The following is a 13,973-nucleotide window of genomic DNA, read 5'->3' on the forward strand; positions in this document are numbered from 1 at the left end:
ATTGCCACAAACTGCATAACAACAAGAATTTATTGTCTCCCAGTTCTGGAGACTAGCAGTCCAAAATCAAAGTGTCAGCAGAACCATGCTCTCTCAGGAGGTATTAAGTATTAGGTATTGCCTAATGTCTGGTGGGTTTTGTCAACACTTGGCATTCTTTGCTTGTAAATTCATCACTCCAATCTCAGCCTCCTTCGTCACATGACATTTTCCTTATGTGCCTTTGATCTTCACACAGTGTTCTTCTCTGTGCTGTATCTAAATGTCCCTTTTCTTTCTTTTTTTTTTTATGATAGTCACACAGAGAGAGAGAAAGAGGCAGAGACACAGGCAGAGGGAGAAGCAGGCTCCATGCACCGGGAGCCCGACGTGGGATTCGATCCCGGGACTCCAGGATCGCGCCCTGGGCCAAAGGCAGGCGCCAAACCGCTGCACCACCCAGGGATCTCAATGTCCCTTTTCTTATAAGGGCACCAGTTATTGGCTTACAGCCCAGCATAATTCAACATGACTTCATCTTAATTTGACTATATCTACAGAGATGCTATTCAAAATAAGGTCATACTCTGAAGTTATGAATGGGCATGAATTTGGGGGCAATACTATTCAATCCAATATATAACTCATCCCCAAAATTATCAAAACTATTTTCCTTTACAGAGTTTCAGTCTATAACCCCCTCTCACTCATCAAACAACATCACTCAAGGATTCTCTTTGCCCTTACAGTTTGTCTTACAGTGACTGCAAGCACTGGCTTGTGAGGAATACTGGCTACCCCTGTACTGCACCTCAACCCACCAGACATTTCCATTCCCCAGACCAAATACAGCCTCTCCAAATAGCCAGAGGGGTTATATGCACTCCATGATAGAAAGTAGAGAAAAGAGAAACCACATCTTCAGGAATCCACTATTCTGTATAAATACATCCTGCACAGCATCATGAGTTGTATAATAAAAGCAAATTGTTTAATCTTTTTTGGGATTCTCAATAGAATTGACACCAGTAGTCTGTGACCTGCAGTGACCCAAAACGCAGGATATCAATATTACCTTAGAGCTTATAGAAATGCACACATTAGTAAGCTCTGAGCCAACTCTTCCAAAGCTTCATACCTGATACCAAAATAAGGACCAAGAACTAACACTTTAAGTAGTCATTCTGAAACTTTTCACTATAAAGAAATAGCTGTTACAAGTTGAGTACCCCCAGAAAATAGGCTTAAGATGACGATGTGAGAAAAACAAAACAAAAACAAAACAACAAAAAAGATGACGATGTGAGGACAGGAAATTTATTGAGGAATACTCTTTTAGGAGACCAAAGGAGGCAGATTAGACAGAAGGATAAGTTGAAATATAATGTAGTCACACAGAGGCTCAGTTGATACCACAGGGAGCTGCGGTGGTCCTTTGTAGTTGTCCCAAATAGAGACAAAGGGACCCAGGCACTGAGTCATGGGATGAGGTCCCAAGGAGAGGACAGCCACCAGCACTTACAGCAGCTGGGAAATGAATGCCTTAGTCAGAAAGAATGTCACATAACAGCCTCCACCACAGCCATCTTTTGCATCTCTCCAGTTCATTCACCTTATGCATTCAGTATGAGAATAATCTTGCTGTATGTTTCTTTTTCTGGAGTAATCTGTAAGAGGAAGGTTAAGACAAGCTACAGACTCCCTCCACTGCAGTTGGGTCTTGAGTCCATAACTATAAATCAACATCTCCCACCTCTACCACATTCTAGATTTCCTTCATTCTTTATTAGCACCTCTGCTCATCTAGGTAGCTTAGCTGGTGGGGTGATCCTGACCCTCACCCTGAGGGATCTAAAACTCTGGCACCAAACTATCAAAATGAGATAAGGGAATGCCAAGAGATACTCAAATATAGGTGCCAAGTATATTCTTGTCTGCACTTATTGTGCAGCAGTTCTCCTCGTCCTGATAATTAGGATCATTTACCCCAGTAATGAGGTTACTGTTTTCTTGCTTGTTGATAATTTGTCATGAATATCCTGATGTGACTGGAAAACAGCCATAGCTTAAAGTTTAATGTGATGCTTACTGTGGCACCTGGTAGATCATTTTTCCTTCTGGGAACCAGAGCTTCTAAATCTACAAAGCTTGGACTTGGAAGATGGAAATCCCAAATACTTCAAGGGGACCACTGAGAATGAAGGTAAGCATTGCCACTCCTATTTCCACTGATTCTTGGATCCGTGTATCCTTACCTGTTGGCTATATCATGGGGGACCATAAAATGGTAACTGATTTTGAGAATATATATTCTACTGTGGATGGTGGGCCCCATCCTTGCAGGGTATCATCTCCAAGCTGGATTTTAGCTACATCTTCAATAAACATTTCCATCACTCTTGTCAGTGGATAGATGATAGAGTCCTTGGATCCTACAGTCACATAACCCCTACCAAATCTCCTTTGCCATAAAATGGAACTCTTGGTCTGAAGCAGTGTGGTTCAAGATCCCATATCAATAAGTTAAACACTTTACAGGACTCCAAATAGTGGTACTGGTTGAAATCCTGCAGGATTTCCTGATACCTCAAATAGAAAAGAACATTACTAGAAAAGAGAACTAAGGTCAATATCCCTGATGAATATAGATGCAAAATTCTCAGCAAAATACTAGCAAAGCAAATTCAGCAGCACATTAAAAGGATCATTCATCATGAACAAGTGAGATTTGTCTTTGGGATGTAAGGATGGTCAATAACCTCGAATCAGTAAATATGAAGCATCATATTAATAGAATGAAAGAAAAGAACCATAGAATCATATGATCATTTCAATAGATACAGAAAAAGCATTTGACAAAATTTAACACCTATGCATTCATAATAAAAATTTTTAATAAATCAGGGATCCCTGGGTGGCGCCTGCCTTTGGCCCAGGGCGCGATCCTGGAGACCCGGGATCGAATCCCGCGTCGGGCTCCCGGTGCATGGAGCCTGCTTCTCCCTCTGCCTGTGTCTCTGCCTCTCTCTCTCTCTCTCTCTGTGACTATCATAAATAATAAATAAAAATTTTTAAAAAATTTTAATAAATCAGATATGGAATATAACTCAACCTTAAAAAATCCATATATGACAAGCCCACAACTAACATCATACTCAATAGTGAAGAGCTAAAAGCTTTTTCTCTAAGATCAGGAGCAAGACATGGGTGCCCACTCTCACCACTCCTACAACATACTATTGGAAGTCCTAGCCAGAGCAATCAAGCAAGAAAAAAGAAATATTATCCAAATCTGAAAGGAAAAAATAAAATTATCTTTATTTTCAGATGACATGATTTTTATGTAGAAAATCCTAAAGACTCAACCAAAAAATGATTACATCTCATCAATGAGTTCAGTAAAGCTGTAATATTCAAAATTAACATACAAAAATTAGTAATTTCTATACACTAACAGTGAATTTCCTGAAAAATAAATAAAGAAATGGATTCTATTTATAATAGCATCAAAAACAATAAAATACTTAGGAATAAATTTAACCAAGAAATTGAAGGATATCTACTCTGAAAACTATGGGACATTGACAAAAGAAAAAAACACAAACAGTTGAAAAGATCTCCTGTGTTCATTGGATTGGAAGAAGTAATATTGTTAAAATGTTCATACTACTCAAAGTCATCTTTAGATTAAACACAATCCCTATCAAAATCCCAATGGCATTTTCACAGAAATAGAAAAAAACAATTCTGAGATTCATATGAAATCACAAAAGACAATTAGACAAAGCAATTACGAGAAAGAACAAAGACATATCACACTTTCTGATTTCAAACTATATTACAATGCTATAGTAATTTAAGCAATACAGTACTATTATAAAAACACACAGAAAAATGGAACAGAATATAGTGCTCAGAAATATATTTCTACATATATCATCAACTAATATTTGACAAGGGAGCCAAGAACACTCAATGGGGAAGAAGTTATCTCTTCTACAAATGGTGTTGGGAATACTGGTTAACGACATGCAGAAAAGTGAATTTGAACTTCTGTCTTACATCAATGAGAAATTAACTCAAAATGAAATAAAAACTTTGACACAAGACTGATAGAGTGAAACTCCTAGAAGAAAAAAAAAATGGGAAATAAGTTCCTTGACATTGGTCTTGGCAAACAATGATGTTTTTAAAATATTACATCAAAAGAGCAAGCAACAAAAGCAAAAAACAATAAATGAAACTACATGGGAAAAGGGCATTATGCTAACTGAGATAAGTCAGAGAGAAATACAAATACTGTGTGATATCACTTGTTTGTGGAGTCAAAAAAAATCAAATTCTTATAAGCAGAGAGTACAGTGGTGCATACTAGAGGATGTGGGTTGGGAGAATTAGGAAGATGTGGTTTAAGGGAACAAACTTGCAACCAGTGGTAAATTCTGGAGAACTCATGTACAGCATAGTGGTCATAGGTAACAATACTGTGTTATGAACTTCGAAGTTGCTAAGAGACTAATCTTAATTGTTTCCACCACAAAAAAGAAATTATAATTATGTGATATGATAGAAATGTTACCTAATGTTATGGTAGTAATCCTATTGCATTATATAAACATACCAAATCAATACACCTAAGTGTACACAATATTATATGTCAATGATATCTCAAAAAGTAACTTTTTAAAAAAGTGAATACATGACAAGTACTTGTTTTGTTGACAGCAAGGATATGATAAGCAAGTTGTGTAAAACTGACTTCATTTCCAAGGACTGTAATGATAGCCATCTTATTTACTTACTCAGAGACCTGGAAAGAGTGTGAAAGTAGACTAGCTGATTTATATGAAAATGAACAGAAGAAAGGGAGGAGAGTCACAGAGACAGAAATGTTGAAAAGAGGACCTAAGCATAGGAGGGCATGTATCTTCTAACCACTAAAGACTAGATTGTCAGGAACAGATTGCCACTGTGTAAAATAGGGATTCATTTTGTAACTGATTTGTAATATGTAGGCCACATGTCCTGGGGAAGTACAGTTTATTCCTTGGTGACATGTATGCTGGCCATGATAGTCTTGGGGGCAAAAAGTTCTCGATAATGTGATAGAGAAGAAAGACCTACTTCATTCTTGTTGACCTCAGGAGCCCTGGATCTTTACAAGGCTTTCACTTACCATCCAGAAATCAGAGGGAAGCCAATGCTAAGACCCAATAATCATGTCTCCTTGTTGTCCATCTCAACTTTTTGTTTACCACCTAAACAACCATGACTGGATTCTGCTTTCTCCAAAGAATTGCTTTTCTCCTCCTCAGGGTCCTGGTGAGTGCTCAAGGTAAGCATAGCCTCACTTCTTCAATTCAGCAGAGATATTGGATTAGCTCAGTCTCTGGGGAGATGATCCCTGGGACTGTAAAGACAATGCCTTTTTATCAAGTATTTGATTTTAAGCAAATGTGGTCTTTAGTGACAATGAATGTTGATTTTCCTCTTGTGGAAAAGGACTCTGTTTTTCAAGTTCAGCAGTGAGATGTTGCAGACATATAAAGTTTGTTTTCTGAGTTAGCCCCAGTCACCTAAAAGCTCAGATCATTTCCAAGGCTTCTCATAGTGGGTTATGGCTGAGAGACTACACAGCCTCGATCTCTGATCAGTCTGTCCTTCCTATACTCTTTGTTACTCTTTAGACTATGGGCATGTACATGAGAGAGGGGGCAGGGAGAGGAGTAGAGTAATCAAGTGAAGGGGAGTCTGAAGAATGTGTGAAGGCCAAATGTGTAAGATTATGTCTGCCTGGTAAAAGTCAATTTTTTTAGATAACTCTCTAAGACAAATTGCTAGATTTGGTGGTGGAGGTGGTAGTGGTGAGGATGATATGTGTGTATATGTATATGATAGAGCAGATATGGAAACCTTTCTGCCTATAAAGACAGTTCTCCCAATATGAACTATAGTGACACTATAAGCCTGACTTTGACTTTCTTTTTCTTCCCCACAAATCTATAGCTCAGATGTTTTTCTGCTTTACTGTGGTCTTTCTCCAGCATTGGGTTCTTGGCAGAACTTTGTCTTCTTGCCTATAATGTTCTCCCTTCTTACTTCTTGGACTGATCATCCTCCAACCTCATTGTGCACTAGAGAAAAATGATACCAAATGCAGGTGCTCTTAGATGGATTGATATTAGCCTTGAAAGCAGAAGAGGGATCTAGCCTTACAGACATCAGGATGTGCCTCTTTTGGTCAATATTCCTCTGCTCATGAGGGGTATTCAAGTTTGTTTTGTGACATCCTAATGGATCTGCCATTTAGGAAGAACTCTGTGCTTAGGAATGTCCTTTGGTAAATTTTCTCCCTTGTAGTTTCCTCAGGTCCCAATTGAAATCATGTCTCTGTTGAGCCCCTGACTCAGGGGAATGCAAACTATCAGGGCTTGAGCTCCTGAAATGAGAACAGTCTAATCACGTGGCTAGAAAGCCAGCTTTTCCAGGTATGGGCCTTGGTCCCTGGCTGCTTTAGCAATGTTCCTCATCTCTCTGTCCCTTCCCTCAACCACATTTCCTCCTGTTTCAAACCCCTGCAACCACAAGTCCCTGTCTCTCTTGTTGGGGAAATTCTATGCCTCCAAACAAGAGCAAGAGGTTCTGCTCCCCAGGTCCTTGTTCAATTTCTTGGAACTTTCAGTTCCTTGAGTTTGGAGTGCTAATGATGGTTATCCTTTTTTAGGCTTTGCAGGCTCTTTGGTGTTGAAGTAGACTCAAAATAAAATATAAAATTGATGCCCTCATTTCAGGTTGGCCTCTCCAGTTCTGAGAACAATGAATAGATTTCTCATTAGGCTAAAAAGAAATCACATTTCATCAAGTGTATTTTTTCTTGGAGAGAACTTTTTTAGAATCATATTTTTGAAGAGTATGTTCACATATTAAAGCATCTGTTCACATGAGTTTGCCTCATCTATTTGTGAAATTTCAACCTTGCTATCATGCTGTCAAAGAGCATCAAATATTTCCCAAGCCTGGCACATGTTACAGAGTTTGTACAATACAAGTCAGAATCTTCCAACTCCCTTTAGATTCTTTCTGAACACTAAATCTCAGTCTCTACACACACATGTGCATACACACACACACACACACACACTCATACTTGGATCATAAAGTTCCTATATGCCATTTTATATATACTTTCAAAATTAACAATAGATTTTACATTTCTTTCTGTCCTATTAAAACATCTTCTATGTCATTTGTATGGTTGCCAGTATTTCACTGTACTACTGAATCATAACTTATTTATCTAATCCCATTTGTTGCATATTTATGTTTTCAATTACAATGTTGTGATAATATTTTTATAAATACCTACACTGACCCAATAGAAAAGTCATTATTATTTTCTCAAGGTAACATTCTAAAGGCCTCTGATATATATTGCCTAATAGTCCATCAGAATAGTTTTCAGGAGCTTTAATTTTCAATAACATTAACTGAGAACATACTTTTCTTCATTACATTGCCATAGTGCATTATATCGTGTATTTTTTACCCATATTTACCCTCTACACACAAATATTATCTTCTTTCTTATCTCATAGCCCTAAAATGTCTGTCATACCATTTATATTTTTCTCTAGAATGTTTTTCATTTTCTTACTTACTTATAGGAATTCTTTATAAACTAACATCATTTACTATTTGTCTTACATATCTTACCCAATTTTTGGATATTAATGTTTTAGGGTTATGCATGCGTTGAGGGGATAGGTTACATAATCAAACCTATAAAGCTTTACCTTTAGGATTTCTGCCTATTTATGCATTTATTTGTCTGTTTATTTTTGAGAGAGAGAGTATGAGCAGAGAGGGGCAAAAGAAGAGGGAGAGAGAGAAACTTAACCAGGCTCCACACCCAGTACAGAGCCTGATGCAGGGCTTGATCTCACTACCCTGAGATCATGATCTGAGCTGCAATCAAGAGTTGGTCAGTTAACTGACTGAGCAACCCAGGCGCCCCTAGGATTTCGGCCTATAATGCAATGCTTCAAATGACATTCTTCATCCCACAATTACTTTTAATCAAGTTTTATTTTCCATAAATAATTGTATAGTTTCATTAGAGAACATTCAAAACCTTACTGTGTCTGAATTTATTTTACTGTGTGTAATGATGTTGTATAAATTGCACTAAATAGGAATTATATTTTAGATATGTGACCTATGAACTTACGAACTAATTATTTCTTTTTTAAAAATATTTTTATTTATTTATGCTTGAGAGACAGAAAAAGAGTCAGAGGGAGAAGCAGGATCCCTGTGGGGACCCTGATGTGAGACTCAATCCCAGGACCCTAGGATCATCACCTGAGCTGAAGGCATACACTCAACCACTGAGCCACCCAGGTGCCCTGAACTAATTATTGCTTAATGTGCAATATTTATTACCACAAACCATTATGACTCATTTATATTTCCTTCCATCCACGTTATGCTGAGTGAAGTAAGTCAATCGGAGAAGGACAAACATTATATGTTCTCATTCATTTGGGGAATATAAATAATAATGAAAGGGAATAGAAGGGAAGGGAGAAGAAATGTGTGGGAAATATCAGAAAGGGAGACAGAACATAAAGACTCCTAACTCTGGGAAACGAACTAGGGGTGGTGGAAGGGGAGGAGAGCGGGGGTGGGGGTGAATGGGTGACGGGCACTGAGGGGGGCACTTGACGGGATGAGCACTGGGTGTTATTCTGTATGTTGGTAAATTGAACACCAATAAAAAATAAATTTATTATAAAAAATTTATATTTCCTTTGTTATTTTACTGATTAACAAGAATTTAAAGGAATTGTTTTATCGTATTTTATTCACTCACTCATTCAATAACTATCAAGCCCCTATACCTAGTATTTATAAAAAGTTTCTCAATGCACACTTGTTGAATGAATGCATACAATATACCAGGTACTGTTCTAATAGCAGAAACACATTGGTGAATAAGACATGCAAGGTCTTTCCTCTCGTGGAGATTGTGTGTGTGTGTGTATGTGTGTGTGCATGTACACATCTGTATTTTGTTTATTGTGGAATGTGGAAAGTGATAAACAAGTAAATAGATAAAATAATGCAGATGGTGATAAAGGCTATGATTTAGCAAGTGAGCGTCTCAATAACTCAGCCCATTAGATTAATTACGAAGCCTGTTATTTACACTTGTCATTTGGACTGAGCCAAGCACTTTAGATCATCTTACTTGGGGCAAGACCACCCCCAGCTGTCCCTGATCTAGCACTTCCCCATTGTCTGCTTCTGCAGGAGTGAGACCCAAGAGCTGTCCGACCGCTGGCCCCTGCACAGGTACATCAGCTCCTCCTGCCTCCCCTGTTGGCTCCCAAGGGCTCCTTCCTTCTCACTGGGGACAGTAACAGAAGGTGCTGCTGCCTTTTCAGGCAAGGAGAAGCTCCGACTGAGGGGAGGAGACATGGTGTGCTCATGGCGAGTGGGGGTTTTGCACGAAGGCTCCTGGGGCACAGTGTGTGATGACTCCTGGAGCCTGGCAGAGGCCGAGGTGGTGTGTCAGCAGCTGGGCTGTGGCTCTGCCCTGGATGCCCTGCAGAAGGCGGCGTTTGGGCCAGGAACTGGGAACATCTGGCTGGATGAGGTGAAATGCAGGGACAGAAGGAACAGGGTATTGGACCAGGATCCAAGGACATATGAGTTTATATCCAGAAGCACTTCCTGGACTAACTGTATTGTGCTCTAGCTTCAGGAGAGGCTATTGCCTGATCTTCTGGGATATGAGGGAGAACAATATGCCACTGATGTAGGTGCAACCCCCATGGCTTTTTCAGGCTAACTCAACACAGTGATCCCATTCTTCTTCTTTCCAGATGAGGGGACAACAGTTCCCCCCCATTCATGCAAGTAAGTGGTTCTTCTACTCTGAGCCATATGAAGAAAGAGACACCCATATTTCCAGGGACCTGCACTATGGAATCTACATATTTATGGAAAAATTAACCATGCCAGTATAAGAAAGTCCTAATGATCAGGTATTCGTAGTCCTATTAAGTTGTGGCAGCTGTTATGTTTCAAAGATTTACCAGCTTTCATTTTATAAAAATCCCTTAGAACCAGATTTATAAGACAGTTGACACAGCTCAAGGCAGGACCTAGGTCGATCACATCTTGAGATTCAAGTAGATCCATTGTATCTGAATGATGATTTCATGGTCTTGAGGACTCGGGAGATGGCTAGATTATGGGGGATTCTCCTGGGTTAATGACCTTCTCTAAAAGCTCATGCCCCTCTTTTCTCCTCAGGCACCAGTTCAGGCTCAGCTCCTATACCTGGTATCTTCTCCCCACCTGGGATACTCTCTGTATCATCCTGAGGGATCTTCTTTCCTTGGTCCTTATCATCCCAGTGACAGCTACACAGGTGGAAAGCAGAGCACCAAAGTGTACCTTAGGGATGCTAAAGGATCTGGAAAATAGTGGGAAGACTATTAAGCCAGTTGTGATATCAAGAAAAGTGCACAAGTACTAGTCTCAGTCCTCATATAGCAAAACTCTACTTTCTCTACAATAGACTTTAAGAATTGAAAGATTTGAATCCTTGGCCCTGGGCTGAATATAAAATCTCTCAAAAATTATGACTTCCTATGTGAACATGTTGGTGGAAACTGAAAAATTGGTGGAAACTGAAAACTTGTAGTAGCCAGCTTTCTATTTTGGCTTTGTTGACACCATTTATCAGAAGTAAAATATAATAATCTTGGTGGTTATACTTTATTCCATCATTGACTTCATTATTTCCCTATGGCAAATGGCCATGTATATTGCACTGAGAGAAATCTTGAGCATCTTCTAATCCCCCTCCCCTGTGAAAAATTATGATGACTGCAAAGTGATTGTAGATTGGAACCCCTGACAACATCCAGAGTTATCAATGAAGTACTAAGAGGTTGGGCTCAGCTCATAACCAGGTCATTACTCTCAGTTCTAATACTTTGTGATGGGGGGTTTGGAGACATAATATTTCCTTGGCTATTGCTACAGAATAGCTCTCTCCATCTTGAGGAATCACATTTGCATTGTAGATAGTTACCAGATCAATGCAATCTTGGAGCAATATGTTTTCAGAGAAGAAACCCACTGGACTCAAATTCTTCCTCTTATAGTTCAATCACATCAAATCCCTCTATCCACATTTATAAAACCCACATAGCTGATTGTTCCTGGTTTGTCTGTCTACAACTCCTTCTAGATCTCCTCTGCCTCAGTCTCTTCTTTGCCTTCTTGTCCCACTTGGATGCAAGTCTGTAGATAAGTGGCAAATCGTCCTTTATCAACTTGCAGTAAAGAAATATGAGTTGATATAATTCACCTAGAAGGCTTTATAACTGGGCGGACAGGAAATGACAACGTCCTGAAGAAATAGGAAGTAGTGATGGAGAGGAAAGACTGAATTTAAGAGGAGTTGAGGGCAGCCTGGATGGCTCAGCAGTTTAGCACCGCCTTCAGCCCAGGGCGTGATCCTGGAGACCCTGGATCGAGACCCAGATCAGGTTCCCTGCATGGAACCTGTTTTTCCCTCTGCCTGTGTCTCTGCTTCTCTCTCTGACTCTCTCATGAATAAATAAATAAAATCTTTAAAAAAATAAAATAAAAGTTGATAACCAACTAGACATGAGAGAAGAGTGAGAAGGAATCTGTATGAGCTTGAGTAACAAATGGAAAAAGTAACCTACAGAATAAGAGCTTAAATAGGAAGGTATAGTTACGGAGAATTGGATTTTTAAAATTTTACTTATTTATTTATTTTTGAGAGAGAGAGAGAGCAAGTGCATGAGCAGGGGGGAGGGCCAGAGGAGGAGGAGAGAGTCTTAAGCAGGCTCCACACTCAGTTCAGCACAGAGCCCAATCTAGGGCTGGATCTCACAACCATGAGATCATGACCTGAGCTGAAACCAAGAGTCAGATGCTTAACTGAGTGAGCCATCCAGGTGCCCCAACTTGGATTTTTAATCGAGCCACAAAAATTTGGGCAAGATATGGAAAACTGTATCCCTTCTCTCCCACTAGCCAACCTCCCACCTTCAACTTTGAAATCCCTACCTAAGTATGGTGCCTAGGAATTGTTTAAAAACAGATGATATGGGCAGCCCCGGTGGCTCAGTGGTTTAGTGCTGCTTTCAGTCCAGGGCGGGATCCTGGAGACCCAGGATGGAGTCCCACATCGGGCTCCCTGCATGGAGCCTGCTTCTCCCTCTGCCTCTCTCTCTATGTCTCTCATAAATAAATAAAAATTAAAAAAAAAAAACAGGTGATATGACATCTCAAGGAAGAGCATACATGAATGTTCAGGTCTGGCTTTTTTCCCATGAGTTCATCATAGTAAGAATGAAAGTATGAGTATGGACTAAATTTAGAGTCCCTTGCCTAAAAAAGAGACCTGGAACATTTGTGAACTCCGGTAAAGTAATGCCTAGAGTAGTCTGTAGGGGAGCTGAGAAAACAGGTCAGTTCGTTCACCTTGTATTTCCTTTGAGGGAAAATGTGAATGGAGATAAAACCTGCTAAATAATCAACAAAGCAAAAAGTACTTTATTCAGAATATTTAATTTTAATTAATTTCCATATAATTCAATTATAAGTCACTATTGAAATATAGGCAATTAAATATCTGAGACCTTATCTCATTTTTTTAAGAGTTTTATTTTTTTTTTTATTTATTTATGATAGTCACAGAGAGAGAGAGAGAGGCAGAGACACAGGCAGAGGGAGAAGCAGGCTCCATGCACCGGGAGCCCGACGTGGGATTCGATCCCGGGTCTCCAGGATCGCGCCCTGGGCCAAAGGCAGGCGCTAAACCGCTGCGCCACCCAGGGATCCCCTCTTATCTCATTTTTAATGCAATATCAGGGGGAAAATATAGTGAGTGTTTAAGGTACATTTAATTCAGTATCATCATACTCAGGGTCCCCTTCCCCCTGGAGCAGCCAGGGACTATCTTCTCCTTTCTCAGGTCCAGCTACTCCTCTAGAGAGCTGTAGAGAAGAGCCTGAAACAGTAAAGACAAGTTTGATTAGAACTGTGACAAAGGGAGAGGACAGTGCCCCACAGTGGAAGCAAGTCAAGTAAGTGGTGATGACAAAGTTTCAGGTAGGCTCAGACAATTTGATATTAGTTACAACACAGATATATCAAGGTTATTGCATCAGGTTCCAGTTCTGTGGGTCTCTGGGAAACACTGTTGTCACAGGAGATCTAGGTCAACACAGATGTTCTATGAAGGCACGTTTCTCAGCAAAGAGATGGCCCAAGGATGATAAGAATCATAAGAAAGGCCATGAAAATTTCTCCTTTTACAATTGACAGGTCTGAATTCAGTAGAAGGAGGACACAGGAGACCTGGAAAAAACCTCAGGTCCTCCCTGACCATCTATCTCTGCTCTTGATGGCCTTGACTTGTGTTCCCAAATGCCCACAATCACAGGATCCTTCCATAGTTGCCACCTTCCCAGAGTCACATGCCCTAGATGGAGAAATACTCTTCTCTGGAGAATTAATATCTTCATTAGACCACTGAAACATTTGGAGCAGATTGGCCCTTTAATGCCCATAATTCAGACTCTATAATCTACCACCATGGCTTTAATTTTCAAGACTACCATATATCATAGACTTTGTGCATATTAGTGCTAATATATGATTATAATGCATCTTAAATTATCAAAATGCCTCATAAATTCCAATATTGCAATATTTCTTAAGTCTCTAAATGCCTTTCACATATGAGAGCACAAACATGTTATCAGAACAGTTGTTCTATTTTTGGACATGATTAATTTATAAGTCTTAATGCAAGCACATCAAAGATGAAGTTATGGAGATGCAGATATCAAGAATATAGAAAGATTCTTCCCTTCCAAGAAATGTGAGAGCACTAAAGAGAGGAAAATGGTCAAAGGATATAGATCTTCTGAATTTTG

The 13,973-nt window shown here is 39.5% G+C and overlaps 1 protein-coding gene and 1 long non-coding RNA gene across 4 annotated transcripts in view; one reads left to right on the forward strand and one right to left on the reverse strand.

Annotated features, from left to right (window-relative positions):
* LOC140617546 (uncharacterized) overlaps positions 1-13,973 on the forward strand; it is a 29,824-nt gene that overhangs the window by 4,297 nt on the left and 11,554 nt on the right. The window contains exon 2 of the long non-coding RNA XR_012017763.1: positions 5,124-5,314. This is a non-coding gene — a long non-coding RNA (uncharacterized lncRNA). The remainder of the gene's footprint in view (positions 1-5,123; positions 5,315-13,973) is intronic.
* LOC140617542 (antigen WC1.1-like) overlaps positions 12,333-13,973 on the reverse strand; it is a 52,715-nt gene continuing 51,074 nt past the window's right edge. For 2 of the 3 annotated variants that reach the window (XM_072799155.1, XM_072799153.1), the window contains exon 14: positions 12,334-13,042. In XM_072799155.1, the coding sequence (XP_072655256.1) occupies positions 12,924-13,042 (119 nt within the window). In that variant the 3' untranslated portion in view covers positions 12,334-12,923. Of the gene's footprint in view, positions 13,043-13,973 lie in introns of all 3 variants that reach the window. The other variant, XM_072799154.1, reaches the window with a different exon arrangement.

Source organism: Canis lupus, chromosome 25 (genome assembly GCF_048164855.1).
Source record: "Canis lupus baileyi chromosome 25, mCanLup2.hap1, whole genome shotgun sequence".
In the NCBI taxonomy this organism is placed as follows: Eukaryota; Metazoa; Chordata; class Mammalia; order Carnivora; family Canidae; genus Canis; species Canis lupus.